Source organism: Argiope bruennichi, chromosome 10 (assembly GCF_947563725.1).
Source record: "Argiope bruennichi chromosome 10, qqArgBrue1.1, whole genome shotgun sequence".
NCBI classification, from domain to species: domain Eukaryota; kingdom Metazoa; phylum Arthropoda; class Arachnida; order Araneae; family Araneidae; genus Argiope; species Argiope bruennichi.
Window position 1 is genome coordinate 102444398 of NC_079160.1, and position 20557 is coordinate 102464954.

The 20557-nt window shown below is 30.4% G+C and overlaps 1 protein-coding gene across 1 annotated transcript; it reads left to right on the forward strand.

Annotated features, from left to right (window-relative positions):
* The first annotated feature begins 14939 nt into the window (after positions 1-14939).
* Positions 14940-20125, forward strand: LOC129987689 (uncharacterized). Its single transcript, XM_056095641.1, has 3 exons — positions 14940-15206; positions 17087-18958; positions 19907-20125. Exons 1-3 carry the CDS (start codon positions 14940-14942, stop codon positions 20123-20125), a joined length of 2358 nt encoding a protein of 785 aa, XP_055951616.1.
* Positions 20126-20557: the final 432 nt, after the last annotated feature.

The following is a 20557-nucleotide window of genomic DNA, read 5'->3' on the forward strand; positions in this document are numbered from 1 at the left end:
CTTATTAGATATAAATATTTGGGGTGTGAAATATATTATTCGTCTATTTTGCTATATACATAAATTTATAGCTATTACTTTACATGAAGATTATATTATTAAATAAATAAGATCACATTAAAATTTATTCAAATGTAGTATAAACTGAAATTTAAACAATTTTACGATTTGAAAATTGATATAAAATTTTTGGAAAGATGACCATTGAAAATGATAAAACGAATACAAACATCCCATTTTAGAAAAAGAATGCCATATATTTGATACAGTATACTTTATTTTTTAGATCTTACAATCTGTATAATATAAAACTAAAATTTATCACATACAGATAACACAAACCAACAACCACAGCAACATATTCTATATATAATTCAAATTCCTCACCAAATCATTTTTTACATTCAAGAAAAAGTAAGGAGAAATAGAGAAAGAGTTTTTTTCGCCTTTCCCAAAAAGAATTCTTTTGTTCTGGATGGTTTTTCTTCATCCCTGGTTATGTCTGCGAAACTTTCCTTCTGGAGCTTTATAATCCTTCACTTTCACAATGGGCTGTCAGAAACTAAAAAAATAATCGCAAATAAATCTATGTAACCTAAAATCTTACAGCAAAATCATGCATTTCCAGTAAGCCTTAAACATCGTAATCGGATTAACTTTTCGCTTACAACTGTACGGAAGCCAAATGGCGATTTTCCAATCTATAATCTTCATCCTGAGATTTTCTTCATCTGTTTACTTTGTTTCTGCAATCTTAGAAGGTTTTTTTTTCTCTTCTTTTTTTCCACCCGAATAGACGTAGTTTTTCTCAAACAGCTAAATTAGCGATTCATTTTAAGCAAATGGGATAATGCAGTGAAGTTTCCGAACCGTAAAATGTTCTTCTAGTTTCATTTTGGAATTCTGAAAGTAAGAGTAAATTCAGTATTTTTATAAAAATGAAGTAAGAAAAAAAGAATTAAGGAATTCTGTATTTTAATTAATAAATTTGTTATCTAAATATTACAAAATCTACTTTGAAAATTTCCGGCAGCGGTTCTCAAAATGGCAATAATTTAAATCTGTCTGTAAATAAATGAAACGCTAATATACGTGGCATGGAAGTCACTCTTATTTTTCACTGTCGAATGACATCAGTAAAATGTTAATAAACCTTCATTCTTATTATAGACCGCTTGTTTGAATATTTTTTACAGTTGTATTGAATTCAACACGTCGCTTTGTTAGTTAAGCCTTAACTGGGGAGATGCGATATATCAGATAGTAAGGATGGACGTTCAATCACTCCTATTCTATTTTTAGCTCAATCAAATGAATTTACCCTGTAGCTTCTTGTTTCGAAACCTTTAGTAAACGCGCACTTTTTCAACCGGTTTCAGCGGATGCTATTTGAAATATTTCTGACATTTGTTTGCGTGACGTCTGTGAGACCGCTCCTCCCTTTTAGTGTTCCAATATTATACAAACCATACCAAATGACTCTAAATCCTCAGAATATGATCGTCTAATAGTCAATGATCATCAAAATATCATCCAACCAATTGATCCTCTTTATGAAGCAAAGCTCCAGAGACTTTTCAATGAAGTAAAAAGCGATTTTAGTAGTGAGGATAATTGTAGGGATTTTTTTCGATGAAAGTTTGCATTCGACTGCTTTGGATAAGTATGTTCAAATATAATAATTTTTTCTATTGATAATGTATTTTCAAAAATTTATAAAATATATTAATATACCAAGAAAAATATTTACAGAATTTACAGGTTGATTTTTGCACTAGTACTTAACTTGTATATTTAAAATATCCTCGAAATCCATGATACAAGTTTCTACATAGAAATGATGTCTGTAAAAAAAGGGTAAATTTTACCCCTTGCCATTTTTTTTATTTTTTGATATATTTTTTTTTCATGATATTGTTTTTCTATATATTTTGGTATATTGGAAAAATAAATATGATTTAAAAAGTAAAAAGTAATATTTTTTTAAAGAATAATATTTGTTGTAACATGTAATTTAAAAAGAAGTTGTATGTTCAAACGCAATTAATTTTTTCAATGATAATATAGTTTGAAAAATGTCTAAAACTTATTTATATATAAAGAAAAATATCTTAATAATATATTGATTGATTTTCATACTAATACCTTCAACAGAAAATTTAATTTAAGTGTAAAGAAAATGCGGTCTCGAAGACTGCCCCCCCCATTTAAATCCTAAATTTTCCCCTCCTCCGTTAAAAGTTAATAGAGCTACACAATATTATTAGAAACGCTTTGGAGACGGTTCGCCGTATAATCTAAAGTAGATTCAATAAAACAAAGAAGATACTGAAGGTATCAAGAAATATGCTTCAAATTTAAATTAAATCTAAAAAAAAGGTTAAATTAAAAAAAAAGGTTTAATTGTTGCTAGATGAATAATAATTATGGCTTGCCTACAGAAATTCACTTTCACATTTTCCAAAACTATTATCTTAGAGAAATAGTCTTTTTATCTTAAAACTAAAAAAAAAAATGTATTTTTAAATGTAGTCTTTTTATTTCCATTTCTTTCACAAATATATTTCCATACGTTCAATTGAAGTTTTTTACAAATCATTAGCTCAATAGTAGGATTTTCACTTCTGTTTTTATACCATAATATATATTACATGTTTTAATTTGCAGTAAAAGATTCGATTGAATTCATGTTTTTCAGTCGTATTAAGTAATAAGATAAAAGATTTAAAAAGTGCATTCCATATCAATTACTTAACAGAATAAAAAGTTAATACTCTAGGAGAACAAATTAATCGCCAAAGGAGACTAGTTTATGATAATATCTTTTTCTTATTTTACTTTCTTATTCTTTCGAGAAATATCATGTTGTTGTTACCTAGGACATTTTATAAACCCGCTGACGAACTGTCAGCAATTTAAGCTGAGTGCGCAGTCGCTTCTGAGGGCCAAGGTCCCTGAGCACTCGAGGGCAGAAGTCTGACTTCTAACTCATATGAAAATGGCACACACATTTGCTTGTACAACTCTTTTTTACAAGAGGAATTTTTCACACACTTCAAAGATTTAACACAGGGTAGAGAACAAACGTGCCCGAACCAGGACGCCCAGATCAAGGGGAAGAAGTGCTCACCCTAGGCCAGGTCCCTAGCAGAAATTCATATGATCGTTCACCCAAATAAACTATAAATACAATGGGATCTTTTTAACAGTACGTAATCATGGATATTTGATCGGAAATCTCTGCAGACAGCTATTTTGAAACTACTAATTTATAATATCATTTGCAGACTGTAATTTCTTATATAAATTGTGTGATTCGAATTTTTATTTCATATATATTTTTACTCCCATATTTTAATAATTACTTTTTAAAAGATATATGTAATGCGTAATCTGAAATGGATTTATTTCATTATAATTTATAAATATGCCCATATGATTTTCAAATTCACAAAATTTTGCTGATATGTTACTGTCTAAATAATGATTCTCTCTTTTTCCTTCCTTTACATCCAAAATATTGGCTGGAATTACTTTCTTAAGGTATACATGTGCACAAATTGGATTAAAGTTCAGAGATAAAAAAAAACCCGAATAAAAGAAATGAAGAAATTGAAAACGATTTGGTTACTTTTCATCTTTAATTCCGTATTGATGAACATCTATTAAAACTTAAATAATGTTATTGTATTACGAATTAAAGATTCACTGCTCATTTACTTCAATGAAAATTACTGATGGCCATAGAATTTTATTATTTATATTTAAAAGAAAAAATATTTTTTTCTATTGATATTTAACATTTATATGGGAGAGCTAAATCTAGAATAATCTGAAGAAACTAATATTTTGAAAAAAAAATCCAGATTAAAATTTGTAAAAAAAATTAGTAATTATTTAAATTAGTAAAAATTAGTAGCATAATTATTAAAATTAAAATTAGTAAAAATTTTGTAGCATAATCGTAATTAAGATCATAGTATTTTATATGGAACATGGAGTATTTTATGAAAAATTATTTGAATGTAAATTGATAATAAAATACAAAACCTTGAAATCTTCAAATATATATAAAAAATTCATTAAAATAAACCTTCTGCAGTTATTTTTCAAGTATTTATTTTTCTTAAATATTTGAGTTGCACTAATTAATTATGTTTTAGAATAAATGTATGAATAGGAAAATGTACTATCAAACATAAGTATATACTTCGGCTAAAATATTTCATTCAATAAATACACATGAATACATATTTAATGGTATTATAACATCAAATCTCACAATTTACATGAAAAATAACAACATTATGTAGGACCAGCCACATAGATTGAAAAGGAAGGAAGCAAGATTAATTTGCCCTCAACACAGCCAAGCACTTCGGAGAGAAAATAAATGATAAGAAAGTATCAAAACGGGTGAGACAAATTTCTTGCAATTCGATTCTTTCAGAAGAACCGTGAAACTTATTTGAGGATCATTTAGATGGCTTCTGTTTGTGCTTTTCCATTTCCAATCTTTCTTCCACCATTCTTCATCCAATCTATCATAAATGAAGCTCTTTCAGAAAAAGAGAAACACTTTTATCTTAAAGACAAAGAGGCCCGTACAAAAGTGTTTCTACTGAAGAATTGGTTGAAGTGTTTTGTGTTTGAAAGTAAATATTTCTATTTGAGAAAAAGCAGTGAAACAGACCACTGACAAAAATTGCATTACATTGGAGGAACAATTATTAATTTTACCAGAGTGTTTTAAACACAATATACGTTTATGCTACATCGATTTAAATGCGCTCCTTGTAGAACAAAATAAAATTATTTTATGTACGTTTTAAAATATATATTTTTAACAAAAGCAAGAAGCTGACAACCATTTTTCAAATCGACATTTTTTTATTTATGGAATATTACAACAGCGTTGCCACTTTCACTAAACTAAAAAAAATTGCTACAACGTTGCCGGTACGACCGGAGTTTAACTTCCTGCCTGCGCAATTTTCAAAAATCGCCAATTCACCGACAGCGGTCTTTAGCCGTGTTTTGCGAAATTTTCAAAAGCGAGGGAGCAATGTCCAATCATAGAGCATAATAAAGGCGAAAGATAAAAAGTTTGCCAGTCTGGAGGTTGTCAGTTTTGGCGCGTTATCGTAATTTGGCGAAGAAGGGGGTTATACTCCGTTTCAACCACGTTGCCATTCACTTAAAATTCAGAATTACAAATTAAATTTCCATTTTTAAATGATATAAAAATAGGTACTACCGGAGTTTAACCCCCTGCTTGGCTCAATTTTCAAAAATCGCCAACTCGCCAACAACGGTCTTATGCCGTGTTTTGTGAAATGTTCAAAAGCGAGGGAGGAGATGTCCAATCATAGCATATAATAAAGGCGAAAGATAATAGGTTGGTTGTCTGGAGGTCACAAATTGCCGAAGAAGGGGGTTAACCTCCGGTTCACACAAAAAATAATTTAACAATATTTATCAGAAATTTTCCTCGCACGAAACAAGCATGGAATTTAACCTACACGAGAACGTTACGCGTGCATGTGAAAAATATTAGCTTTTATATTAACGAGTTGCCATCACATTGATAAACGCTCCAATTAGAAAATAAATTAAATATTATTGTAAAAGAAATAAATATGAAATATCAGTTTGTGAAAAAGTGAATGTAAAATATAACAGAAGCAATGATCTCATTCAAGAGAGTGTGGGAACTAGCAAAACGGAATCTTTCATGGCTTCATTCAGCCTCTCACGAATCCAATGCAAAATCTTTGGCATGAAAAAAACATTTTTACAAATAGAAATATACTTTGGAAAAATATATTATCTTTAACAACACAAAATGAAGAGTCACTAACCCCAGTGAAAGCACAACTTTTAAGTTTGCTAAAATCATTTCAAATAAATTTTGAATAATTCAAGCCAAACATATCCTGAAGAAAATTAGATCCCTGAAATCAGAAATCCAATGGTAAAAAAACCAGACTTTTGCAAATGTAGTTCAAAATTGACTCAGCATCAAAACTTTTCTTTCTTTTACTCTGAAGCGAAATCAATTAAGATATTGGTGCAGTAAAACTAATAAGACAACTTGGATTAACTTTTAAACAAGAAGGGGTTAACTCTTAACTCTTGGGTTAACTCTGAGTTTAAAAGTTTTAAGAACGAATCAAATTAAAGGAAATCCGCAAGATTTCTATCAAGAAGAAAATAGATGCCTCCATTGACCACATTTTTACATCTTGTTTTACTTCTTTACTTATTCTAACAGGTCTCTTTAGAAAATTTGCTAAGAAAATGACTTGGAACACATTGCAGGAAAGAAACAGAATCCCAGTGATTGAGACGGAATCACATTTCATTCAAAATATCAGAGAATTTTCAGAGAATCAGGGAAAAAAAGAAAAAAATAATCATTTCAAAAAAAAAAAAAAACTATATGTGTTTTTGAATTTTGTACAAAAATACGTGACTTTCAGAAAACGGAGAAAGAAAAAATCTTTGGGGAACATAAGAAATAATTTGAACGTTAATAAGTTATAAGAACGTTAATAAGAAATAATTTGAACGTTATATTTGTTGTTTGTAAAAGTGTAATGTGCGGATTTAGACAGATTACTTTTTACTCTCTTTTTTTATATTATTTAAATTTTATACCTTTAAAATATTTCTTATTCTTAGTTTAGTAAAACTTATTTCAATTTCAGTTCTTATTTGGTTATTAATATGATGTTGAACCTTGATTACAATCCTTGTTTTCATATTAGGATTTATTATGTATTTCGGATAGGACAGAAAACTAGGATCACACAAAGTCTAAAATCACTTTTTCTGTTAGGAAAGAACTAAACAAATTGGAGGCCACCAATGGGTAAAGCTGGGGACTGCCATATGGTAATAGTATATGCCCTAAGGTTTTAAAGAATGTATAGTTATCGAATCAAATAATAGATAGTAAAAATATTCATTAGAGTGGACTAAAATTGCACATTTTTATCCGATAGTAAAATTTAAATTTTAACAACTGACTCAGTTTGAGTCCCAATAGATGTACCTTTCCATTTATTTAAAACTAGAAGTACCCGCACAGCGTTGCCCGCGACATAATATCTAAGAGGAAACATTAGCTTTAGACGTAAGTCCATCCTCCACCCGAAACGACATGGGAATGTCACGCGGGATCAAAAAGATATTTAGAAATCTTCAAAAATGACTACATAACAATTTTTTTATAGCACATAGTCAGAAACATTTAGGGCTAAGCTCTGATATACAATTATTTGGCGCCTTGCGAGGAAGGCAATTTTTCGGTGGCGCTTTGTTTGAAGTTACATGACCACCATTTTTTTTATGTTATTGTATGCTGCTGTATTTCGATTTATCCTGTTCATTTCCCTTGACTTTTTTCTGCTGCAAATACTTTTTCTGCTTAGTTTCCTTATTTTCGATTAAATTTTTTGTATGCATTTCATTTTACTGCATTTATTGACTTTTTTATATATTTCCATTAATTTGCTGCAGCGTTCCTCGGAACCTTTAGATAGGAAACGCTATTGCTGCCGTTCGCGCCACATTCAGCCCTTTCGCTAAAATTTGGAGATAAACTTTTTGCGAGAAAATGACTGTATATCAATGATGTTCCATATTTGGACTGTTAAAAGGGTTTCAATTTTCCTTTGTAAACAACACATGCCTTTTGATTCATCTTTCCAAATAAAGCAGGGCTAAACTTTGATATACAGTCATTTTGCGCCTTGAGAGGTTGGCAATTTTTGGTGTCACTTTTGCTACCGTTACCCTATTGTTGCCGTTCTCGCCACATTGGGCCATTTCGCTAAAATTTGGCGATAAATTATTTTTTGGTGAAAATGACTGTTTATCAAAGCTGTTCCTAAAGCTGGACAATATGTACAGACTATAAACATTGTTCCTATTGAAACCGAGGCATCATTTCTGTAATTCACACATGCATCAAAATTCAGGGCAGTGTAATCCTTCTTGGACCAAATATAAGGAACGTTTGTTTTTCAACTTCTTTTGTGTTTCAAATTTAAATGTCTTTCTCTGTCAGCAGACAGGCGAAATTCATTCTATTTCTGTAATTCAATTGCAGTGCGATTTAAAGAGAGACGGTTACTTCGCTCAGCAGAAGAACTCTCCTTTGAAGAACGTGTGGACATTCTTTCTCTGATATTCGCTAACCGAACGTTTCTTTCCTCTACATTTTCATTATAGCGCAACAAACGAAGCGTTTTGGCATTTAATGTGCTCCGGTCAAGGTTGAATTTCCTTCTTTTGGGGATAGTGAGATTTGAATCGCTGTTTAAAATCAGACGTGAACAAAGAAATGTATCGCATACGAATACTACAGTTATCTCTTGCTATATATCTCTCTCTTTTTCTCTCTCTCTCTATATATTTATTTATTATATTACTATTATTACATGCGAAGTTTGAGATTTCCGCTCACGCGCGGATAAGTGCAAAGCACAGATACTGCTACTTTACGCATGCGCGAATCGTAGTAGAAAAATAATTAAAATCGCAATTATAAAACTCCTTTTTTGTTTTGATATGACTTCAATATACTAAAACCTTCCCCAATAAATGCCCTACAAAATGGTACAAATATCTCCAATATCAGTTCAGTATTTCTCGAGTTTTTAGAGTTTCAACATACAGATGCTTTCAGGAGACTTCATTTTATTCTATGTATAGATGTTGATGTCTAAAGGATATTTTCTGATACTTGTAGTCAAGAGTCTGAAAGAAAATATAAAATTCGTTATGAATTAGAATTTTTATGGACTCAAATTGCATAAAATAGTATTCTTTACTTCATTTAGAACATTTTTGAACATTATAGGATGTTTTTTCTTCAAAGCAGCTTTTTAGAAATGACCCTATTAGAATGGGCATCCTATATAAGCATGTTAATATGTATATATAAACCATATTTGCTTTAAATACTAATTACTGAATTAATATTATCGATATTTAAAAAGTTCACAAAAGTCCTTTTCTTGCATTTATTTTTCTAGAGAGTCCTATGATTCCTATTTATTTCCTTTCTTACAGACTCTAAATTATAATGTTCTAAGTTTAGTTTGCAGAAAGAGTTAATTTAATCTTTTTATTTGAGCTTTTGTGAACGTGATGACATATGCAATCACATTGATAAAACGTCTTTTTTCCACGTATAAGGATATTTCTCTACTGCTCTCAAAAGAAGAAAGTTATGTACTAATCAGTTTTTGCTTAGCCATATCAGAATTTTAGAACAAACATTAAACATTCATTCCGTATTTTTAATTTAGTTTTGAAATAAAAGCTCTAAAATTTCTTACCAGATCAAAACCAATGTTTCTATTACAAAGCACTGATGAAAATAATAAGTAATTAATACGCTTTCAGCAGTCATTTGATTACAAAAATAAGCGTACGTGCCTAATTGAGTTATTACAACTGAAGCTTGCTGATATCTTCTATTTGTTCAGATAAATTATTCTGAACTGTGAACATTTCATTTATAAACAAAACTGAATCCCATACTGGGAATTAAAACTATTCCTGATTAAATTTGAGTCTGCAAGCATCGAAATCCCTGCCTTATATTACGTCTCTGTAGTCATCGTATAGTCAAAAATTAATTTAATGTTTTTTATTTACATCAAAAGTTTCCTTTTAAAAAAATACATTAAAAAAAAATCCAGTTTTCTTCATGATTTGGTTGTAAATATTTGATGCAGAAATTCTTTGTTGAGAGAATAAACGGCATTGAATAGTTTGTAATTTGATATTAAAACTCGTTTTCTGTATTTCTGTTTGGTATATTTACTGATTAAGATAATTATTTTAATGGAAGTTTCTCTTTTACGAGATTAAAATAATTAAATAAATATATGAAATATTGTAACGGAGACTCTAACAACTGTCACATACTATATTATTTAAGTATATTTTGGGTGAAAATAAATGCATTTTAATTCCTTTGAAGCTTTCAATGAATTACGAGTTTTAGAAAAGAAAATATAGGAATAAAAATTAGATTAATTAACGCTTATAAAATTTTAAATTGCTGAAAAATCTATGCTAAATATCTTTATCTGGAATTCAGTTATGTTTAATTATTAGAGTTTTCTAGAAAAAATGAAAAGTTATGTAAGTAAATAAAACGATAATTTTGATTTAAAAGGACACTTGTTTTAATTAATTATTGAAGAAAAAAAATATTTTTTTCCAAACTCATGAATAAACATAGACTATAGAATTCGCTGTTATTAAAAGTAATTAATTATCTTTGTCAAAAATGCAACAACTGGAAAAGAACTTGTCACATTATTTTTAAAAGATTGAAAAGTATATACTTTGAATTTGCGAATATTCTTGTTTAGAAAATTGAATAATAATTTAAGTCATAGGACGTAAGGTAAGAAATATACACCCATAAAAGTAAAGTTTTATTTTCTGTAAATCTAATAATTTATTTTCAGAATTATAATTAATAAAGAAGATTCCATTGTTTATTTTTGTTAGAGTGCATTTATTAAACATATAAATGTAGAACAATTTACATTAGGCTTATAATAGTAGATTTTTTTTCTTGCGTACAGAGAAGTAAATACGATAATACTCTGTATGCAATGTGATGTCAAAATTCAATCATGTATACATTGTTTATGGTTTATGTGATTGTTCGTTATTTTTATAGGCTAACTATGCAAAATAGAAAGACAAGAATGAGGGCGCTTCTTGTCTACTTCCTAAAAACAAATTTTTAAATTTTTGGAGGTGTTTGAAATCCGACGATTAATTATAAAAATTCTATGAATACCAAAATATCAAAGTTGCATTGAATTTAAGTGAAATTTCCCCCAGAAATCTGAGAATGACATTCGATATGTGATTAATATTTTGGAACTGCCTAATTTTTTTCTTCAGATTTTCTGTAATGAATTTTTTGAAAATTTATTTCTATAAAATGCAATACATAGGAAAAAAACATATAGGAAACAAGGAAAGTATTTCACATACTAAGATAGCTTGAAAACAATTTAAGGTATTACCAGAAGATTCAAGACTTGATATCATTAATACAAATAGGTAATTTTAAACTATTTTAAATCACAAATTTATAAGAAATTAAAAATATTTTTTCACCAAAAGCTTAAAATCCTGGTGAAATCGTTAAATTTAATCGTTAATTTTAAAAATCGTAAAACGTTTATTAATTAAAATTGGAATGAAATAAAATTTTTTAATCAAATGATGCATTGAATATAAAGTAAAAGTATTAATGGCAAAAATGAAAATTATTTAAAGACTTAAGTATCTTCATGTTTCTCTCCAAACCAAATGCATAAATTAAAAAAAAAGTATTTGCAATTTAAAGAAATTCTATTATATAACATTATTTAAAAACTCTGAACGATTTCAGAACTCATATTTGGAATAAACTTATATCAAAAAATAAAATTGCAAACAAAAATAAACCTGCAATCCATTTTTAGTACATATAAGAAAATGATGAATGGATATGATTTTTTTTTTAATTATTTTGTTTAGAAAATAATAGAATAACTATTTAGAAAATTAAAAAAAAAATAAACAGTAGATTTAATAACTAGAATGCTTATTTTAAAATGAAATCATTCGAATAAAATAAAAAATAAGAATAAATTCTCATTTAAACGAAAAGAAAAAGGTTTTCCCTTTTCTATTTCATTTCAAATATGGAACAAAACTGAAAATAAAATGAATATCATAACGAATATAATATCAGTGACTCAGATGCATATATTAAAAAAAAAATAAACTTTTTGTGTTTCAGAGCATAGAAAATCATCAAAAAGCCTTATCTGATTGCATTTCCAAACTATTTTCATCCGTTTAGAGATAAATAAACAAAAAAGAGAAGCTGGCGGTGTAATGACATTGGAATTTCTTAATCTACAGAAATGATATTTATCGGGTTTTTTCCTTGATTTCTTAGGCAGAAGTAAAATTTTAAAAACCAGAGAACTGATTTTTTTTCTTTCAGAAAATCTTAAATTTTCGAAAGACCTTATTTTTAAGAAATATTATAGGCTAGATTTATGCGAATTAAATAATTGTTTGAAATATGATTTGGAAAGAAAGGCCTTTGAGAAAATATTTATTAATTTAGTCGTCATCTTTTAGTCTTGTCATTTAGTGCATTTGTTCTATTTTATACAAAATTAAATTCAACCCATAATGGACAGATAAATTTTATTTTCCTTGCAGAAATTTCAAAGAAATGTGTAAACTAAAATACACATAACAATTATAAGTACATTAAACTAAATTAATTCTCTGAGCACCTGAGCGGGTAATGTTTGCTCCTTTTTGTAATATAGAATATTTATAACTTAAGTACAGATTTAAAAATAACATTTAATGCCAGATCTCAAACCCTGAGAACTTTGCCTTTTCTAGATTTTATAGAGACAATTACATAATATGGTAAATGCAGTTGGTGGGAGTTGTGGGATGATCTTTCTTTTATTAAATAATACGAAGAAAAATTTCGGAATTGTATAAGAAATTGTCGTAAAGAACTACACAGCAGTGTGACAAAACTGAAGTTCGGTATTGCGAAATGGAATAGAAATGAAAAGATGCTTTCAGCAGTAATGTAAGATTAATGGAAATGTAATATTAAAGTAAAAAAAATTAATAATAAATATCCAGTAATTGAAATTCTATCTTCATTTTTTTCTTTTAAATTTTGGAAATTCAGTATTGGACTTAATAAACGAAAAAATTAATCTCTAAAATATTTAATATTTCGATACTATTTTCAATCATTTTTATTATGATTGAATCACTACTTCATAGACGTTCTATACTTAAATGATTACCATTGGTTAATTAACTGTTACACACAGTAATATTGATGCTGTTTTACAGTAGACACTGATTTCTTAGAGTTTCTGGAATTAAGCTGTAGATTACAAATAATCTTTTTACGTACGTTCTTTTTTAAGGATTAAAACATATTTAAAAGAAATACCAATAAGCGGCATCGTGAAAAATTATAATAATATAAAAATATATCCAATTAAAAAATGCAGTATCAGATAAAGGGCAGTATCAAAAACTATTATATATTTACATTTTTTTTTTTTAATTATGGTATTCTAAAGTAAGCTACTAATTCCTCATATAATAAATAATCAACGTGTTCACATATTTTTGAAGCATTCTATATTTAAAGAAACCATTTCATACATAGTAGTTATTGGAACTGAAGAAACAAAACTTTAAAAATTTTGATGATAGATGACATTACTGGATCTCGAGACCTTGAAAAATACCTTAAAATTCAAACTTTGGGCGCCTTAATAGCAATAATATATTTGTTTGCATTTATATTTGGAGAAGAACTATTTCTCTCGTAGTTTCATGTAAGCATTATTCTAAACCCTGATGTATCCAAAGAAAACACTAAAATATATAATATTTTTCTCTGGTATTATATGTGTTAATTCGGACTTTTCTTCTTTTCTTGCTGATCTTCAAGATTAATTAAGAAAGATTTCTAGAATTATAATACAAAAAAAAAAAAAAAAGTTTGTCGAAAAAGACATAAAGGACGACAAACTCTTCCCTTATGCATTTAATAACTTAATGCTACATAAATCGGATTTGTTATCAGATCGGATTTCTGAAATCCAAACAGTGATTTTCTAAGTCGTAATCTTTTGTAACAAAAGACAATTTCTTACTTGAATTAGCGCCTAAGCGGACAACTAAATACAAACATTTATAACAGGATTACTTTTTTTTCTTTTATTGGTTTATTTATAATTTGATAAAAGAAAATTTTGTAGGAAAGATGAATTTAAAAAAATATTTTCTGAATACACCTTTTTCGGGAAAGAGGTGGGGGCTGGAGGGGTATGTAGGATTTATTAATGTAAAAATATATGTTTTTTTCTTATTTAATCACCTTCTATTTTTCAGTTTATAAATAACTGCCTGAAGTAATCAATTGTACACCGAAAATCAATATATGCCAGTTTATAAGGCATTTCTTCTGTATCGATTACAGTTATTTTTAATTCATATCGAAGTCAATTAACAGTTCCCTCTTTCAATGACCATTCAGTTTCAATAAAAATCTTTAGAATACTATCTTATTATACATTCTCAATGGAAAAAACGGAATAGTTTCCAGTCATAGCCATTAAATATTGACGGAAATAACCTCTCTAATACTTTCTCTAATACTGTCTAATAAACGTGCTATTCCAGAAAATGCCTTACATGAGATTGGAGTGAAATAATTTCAAAATATTTACCTTTGGCGCGAATTTCGCATTTTTGTTGAATCTATAACATTATTATCGGCGAGTTGTTTGGCGATTAATTCCTGGCATGCGGTTAATAGTATCTGAAATTCCAACTGGTGTTTTATACTCGTTTCTCCAACCGAATGAAACAAAACTTTGACATAAAACCTTTTGTTAAATTTGGTCCTAAATTAGGTAGGTGTCAATATTATTGAAGTTAAATCTATCAACCGAATCATATGTATATAGATTTTTTCGTTTTGTAGTTATCGCGTTAAATTACATTCGGACAGCCGAATGTCGCTTCACGCCAAACTTGGCAATGTTAAAATTACGGCAACCCCTTTACCCGCCCTTCCGGTCGAATCTTTCAGGAGTTCATTAGAACGTTGACCCGCATCGGCTCCCGCAGAAGCTGTGTACAACTTCAGTTTGTAAGGCTTAACAAAGCCAACCGCAATGCAATACCGCAATCAGAAATGTATGATATGATCTACTCACCGCAAAAGGAGTGTATATAGTGAAAATAAAGAAGTTCAAACAAAAGTACAGTCCACTGCTCACTTCGAATCACCATATTTATGGTCCGTCGAGCCGGAGGAATTACTAGTAAAAGTAATCATGGCTGATGATCAACGAGCAAAAATCATATCTCTTAACAGAGAAAGAGGTAGTATAAAATCCTCTTTAACAAAGCTGAGCTCTTTTATCGAAACGAATGATTCAAAGAACTCAATAGTGTATCAAACTAAACTGGATAATCTTCTCAGGATTAAACAAAACCTAGAACAGATTAAAGAAGAGTACTTCGTCACAGCCGAGGATTCCGAATTACAAGAATTGGAAGATTCGGTAGAAGAATTAGAAGAAGAGTGCGAAAGACTAGAGGTAAGCCTTAAGAAAATATTAGCCTCTAATAAGGAACTTTTATCTGCTTCGAACTGTAATTCTCATTCTAATGAAGCATCAAGCAAAACAGAAAGCATTAGTTTCAGACTGCCTGAAATTCCGCTGCCTAAGTTTTCTGGTCATTACCAAGACTGGCAGAGTTTTAAAATTCAATTTGAAAATATCATTGACAATAATGATAAATTAACTGAAAATCAAAAATTATATTATTTAAAATCAACTCTTAGTGGTGCAGCCGCAGAAATAGTGACAATAGAAGAGACCTATGCCAGTTTGAAAAATGCTCTGAAAGAACGTTTTGATAATAAACGCTTATGCGTTCAAAGTCATTTCAATGACATTTTAGCTTTAGAAATCCATGCATCCGATTAGGCAAAAGGTTTACGAGCTTTTTTGGACAATTGTATTAAACATGTTCGAGCTCTTAAAATTATGGGTTTAGAACTAAACTCTTTTTCTGAAGCATTATTGATTAATATTTTGATGAAAAAACTAGATAGAGAATCAAGAAGACAATTTGAACTTTCTTTGGTATCATCTAATTTACCTACATGGTGCGAATTCATTGAATTTTTAGAGAAAAGGTGTCTTGTCCTTGAAAACATTCAAGCAAGTATTACCGCAAAATCAAAGCCGCAACAAGAATCATATAAAAAATCTCATTCATTTTTTGTGGGAAATGATTCAAAGAAAGTGTGTGTCGCATGTAATAAGCCTTTACACGCTTTATTTAAATGTGAAGCATTTTTAAAATTAAATCCTGTGTCTAGATTGAATATGATCAAAAATACGCATTGTACTAATTGTTTATCGGATTCTCATAAAACGAATCATTGCCGCAGCAATAACCGTTGTAAGATCTGTTCTGGCTTCCATAATAGCCTTCTTCACGTTTATTCTTCTATAAAAAATAAGAAACAACAGCAACAAACCTCAACCAATAAATCTAGTGATCATCAAAATACTTCAGACTCTAACTCAAAAGCTTTAGTTCAAACAGAAATATCTCCTTCTCTCTGTTCGCAAGATCAACGAAGGACAAAAATGCAAATGCATCTATTTTGCCTACTATTATTGTTTATATTAAAAACGCTGCTGGTCAGAAAATACCTTTACGAGGCATCTGTGACACTGGGTCTCAGAATTCATTTATCACTACAGAAGTCGCAAATAAATTAGCACTTAAAAAATATAAAAATAATATAACGATTTCCGGTATCAATGGAAAAACAAGTCAGTTACATTCAAAAGTGTTTGCAGAGATTTCAAATAGCGATGAATCATACATCACAATAGCTCAGTTGCTCGTCATTCCAAAAATTACTGAATGCATTCCTTCAATAAATAAAAAAATAGAAAAACAAAGTTTACCGGATGGATTCAATTTGGCCGATCCTATGCAAGGTCAAAGGGCAATTGATATATTACTTTCAGCTTCTTTCTTTTTTGATATATTAATGCCAGGGAAATATATTTCAGATAATCTGATTTGGTTGAATTCGCGTTTCGGATTTATTGCTAGCTCTGCAAAGGAAGGAGAGTCAGAATTTAATCATAAATTCTGTGGTCTTGTTACGGAGAATGATAACTTAGAAAAAATAATGGAACGATTTTGGCAAGTCGAAACATTACATGAAAATCAATTTTCTTTAAGTGAAGATTCAATTTATTGTGAGAAACATTTCAAGCAAACATACAAACGCAATGAGGAAGGTAGATATATTGTGGAAATGCCAATAAAGGAGAATCCCCCTGTGTTAGGTGAATCAAAACAAATAGCGCGAAATCCTCTAGACAGTTTAATTAAAAGGCTAAACAAAAACCCGCAAATGAAAAAGCTCTATTCTGAATTCATTAAGGAATATGCAGCTCTTGGTCACATGGAAAGAGTAATGGAAGATGGATTACCAGAAACTAATTATTTTTTACCTCATCATGGAGTGTACCGGGAAGGATCTACAAGCACCCCTCTAAGAGTAGTCTTCAATGCTAGCTCCCCTAGCTCTAATGGAGTTTCATTAAATGATTTATTGTGTAAAGGTGATATTGTTGAGGACATTTTTGAATTAATATTAAGGTTCAGGACACACAAGTTTGCCTTTACATTTGACATTCAAAAGATGTTTCGTCAGATTTTAGTTGTGCCACATCAAAGAGACTATTTACGAATTTTATGGTTTGATAAAAACTCTCATCAAGAAGTAACATTTAGATTAAACACTGTGACATATGGCACTTCATGTGCACCTCATCTTGCCATACACACCATTAAACAATTAGCTTTAGATGAAGCGTCGGACTTTCCGTTAGCATCGGAAATGGTTTTACGCGACCTTTACATGGATGATGGGATTGCAGGCGCCCCGGATATCCAAACTGCTCAAATTCTACAACAACAGCTGATAAAAATGTTCGAAAGAGCAGGAATGTCCTTACATAAGTGGACTTCAACCTCACAAGAACTTTTAAATAGTTTTCCAACTTCTAATCCTGAAAACAATTTTCCCATAGATGAGCAGGTCTCAAAGGCTCTTGGCATGCATTGGAAGCCTTTCGAGGATTTATTCATATTCACAGTCAAGTATGAAAATAAATCTATGCTCACGAAACGAACAGTTCTCTCAGTCGTTGCCAGACTCTACGACCCCTTGGGTCTGCTGGGACCAGTTATCTCTAAAATAAAGATTTTTCTCCAAAAATTGTGGTTGCAAAAACTTACATTTGACGACCCCCTTCCTCCAGCCATTGGTAAAGAGTGGAGTCATGTAGTTCAATCCCTTAGGGCTCTTGAGCTAGTAAAAATTCCGAGATGGATTTTAAATGAAAATCCTGTAAAATTAATTCTTCATTGTTTCTCAGACGCCAGTGAAGCCGCATATGGAGCAGTTATTTATCTACAGTGCATCAGTGCCAATGATATAGTCACATCTAGACTTGTATGCAGCAAATCTCGAGTCTCCCCATTAAAGACTGTCTCCATTCCCAGATTGGAACTTTGTGGATGTCTTCTCGCCGCTCAACTACAGGCCAAGGTTGAAAAAGCTCTACATCTACAAATTGATAGCGCAGTGATGTACACAGATTCTACTATTTCCCTAGCCTGGATTCAAACACCACCACATCGTCTCAAGACATTTGTTGCAAATAGAGTGGGAAAAATACAACTGACGCAGAACAACAAATGGCAGCATGTTTCCTCCACTTTAAACCCCGCAGATGTGATATCAAGAGAACTAGTTCCAGAACAACTGATTGACAACTATTTATGGTGGAATGGACCAACTTTCCTTCAAGAACTACATGTTTCTGTGAACTGTGCTGACCAACAAATGATTGATGCATCTCAGGATTATCAATTTTTATTGGAACTCAAGGACAATACCACTCACACCTTAGTGACTTTAAATTCAGATTTCCTTACTAACTTTTTCAAAATTAGTAATAAGTATAACAAATTAATACGTGTTTTCAGTTTTCTCCTCAGATTTCTAGGAAACTGCAGAAACAAGAAGATGAAGGGTTCACTCTCCTCAAAGGAAATCGAGGAAGCAGAATTTAAATTAATTTCCCTTGTACAACAAAATGTTCTTGCTGATGACTTCAAAAACTTAGCAAGTGGTAAACAGGTAAACCCTTCTAGCAAATTAAAAGGTTTATCACCTTTTTTAGATGAAGGTTCTAATGCAATTAGAGTAGGAGGCAGACTTAGAAATGCCGACATACCATTTCAGGTAAAATTTCCTATTATCTTACCTAAAACTCATATCCTTACTAAATTAATTATGCAAAGTATTCATCTTAAAAATTGTCATATTGGAGCCCAAACTTTACTTCATTTAACTAGACAGATGTATTGGCCCATTGGGGGCAGAGATATAGCTCGCAGTATTGTTCATAACTGTATTACTTGTTCCCGATATAATCATCACCTGTCTATTCAAAAAATGGGTGATTTACCCGCAGAACGTTGTAATCCTTCGTTACCATTCAATATTACTGGAGTAGATTTCTGTGGTCCGTTTTTTATTAAAAATAAGTTTCAAAGAAAAGGACCTCTTCAAAAAATTTATGTCTCAATTTTTATATGTTTTGTAACGAGAGCAATACATTTTGAAATTGTTTCAGACTTAACATCAGATTCTTTCATAGCTGGCCTAAAAAGATTTATGTTACGAAGAGGCAGAATTTCTACTATTTTTACAGACAATGGTCGTAATTTTGTAGGTGCACATAATGAGTTGAAAAGACTATACAAGATAGTTAGTAATCCAGATAATGTGTTGGCAGATTATTTAAGCTCAGAAAAAATTAATTGGAATTTCATTCCCCCCTTATCGGCTCACTTCGGTGGAATTTGGGAGGGTGGAGTTAAGTCCTTTAGATTTCATTTCTTAAGAGCAGTAGGCAACCTAAAATTGACTTATGAAGAATTCCTAACGGTAGCAAATCAAATAGAAGGAATTTTAAATTCTCGTCCTTTAACACCGCTTTCCTCAGATCCAAATGACTTGCAAGCTTTAACCCCGGCACACTTTTTAGTTGGTAGACCTATTTCCGCAATTGTTGAACCAAATTTAACAGATTTTTCTGATAATGCCTTGAAACGTTGGCAAAGGGTAACTAAAATAACCCAATATATTTGGTTTAGATGGCATAGAGATTACCTTAATCATTTACAGCAAAAGTCAAAATGGTACTTTCAAAAGGACAACATTAGTGTCGGTACCATGGTAGTAGTCAAAGACGACAATGTCCCTCTTAATTCTTGGTTGTTAGGACGTGTTGTCAAGGTTTTTTATGGTAAAGATAATATTATTCGAGTGTGCCTTGTTAAAACAGCCAAAGGGACTTATAAACGTCCAATTACGAAATTAGCCATATTGCCAATTGAAACCTAAATGTTCATTTATTTTTTGTTTATTGTATTGTCTTTGCATACTTATATATCTAGTAGTTTGAATTTAGTTATTCTGTAGTATTTAGTGTCTTCATTCTATTTTAATGTGTATTTGAACTTTATGTATATATTCTTTCATACTGAATTTTGCATTTGTTAATTTAACTTTCAATTTAAGATTTACTGTATTTCTATATGTATTGTGTGCAACGTCTTTGTGCTTTTGGGAGACATTGCACGGTCGGGCGGTATGTTCAAGCGAATGTCGCTTAACGCCAAACTTGGCAATGTTAAAATTACGGCAACCCCTTTACCCGCCCTTCCGGTCGAGTCTTTCAGGAGTTCATTAGAACGTTGAACCGCATCGGCTCCCGCAGAAGCTGTGTACAACTTCAGTTTGTAAGGCTTAACAAAGCCAACCGCAATGCAATAC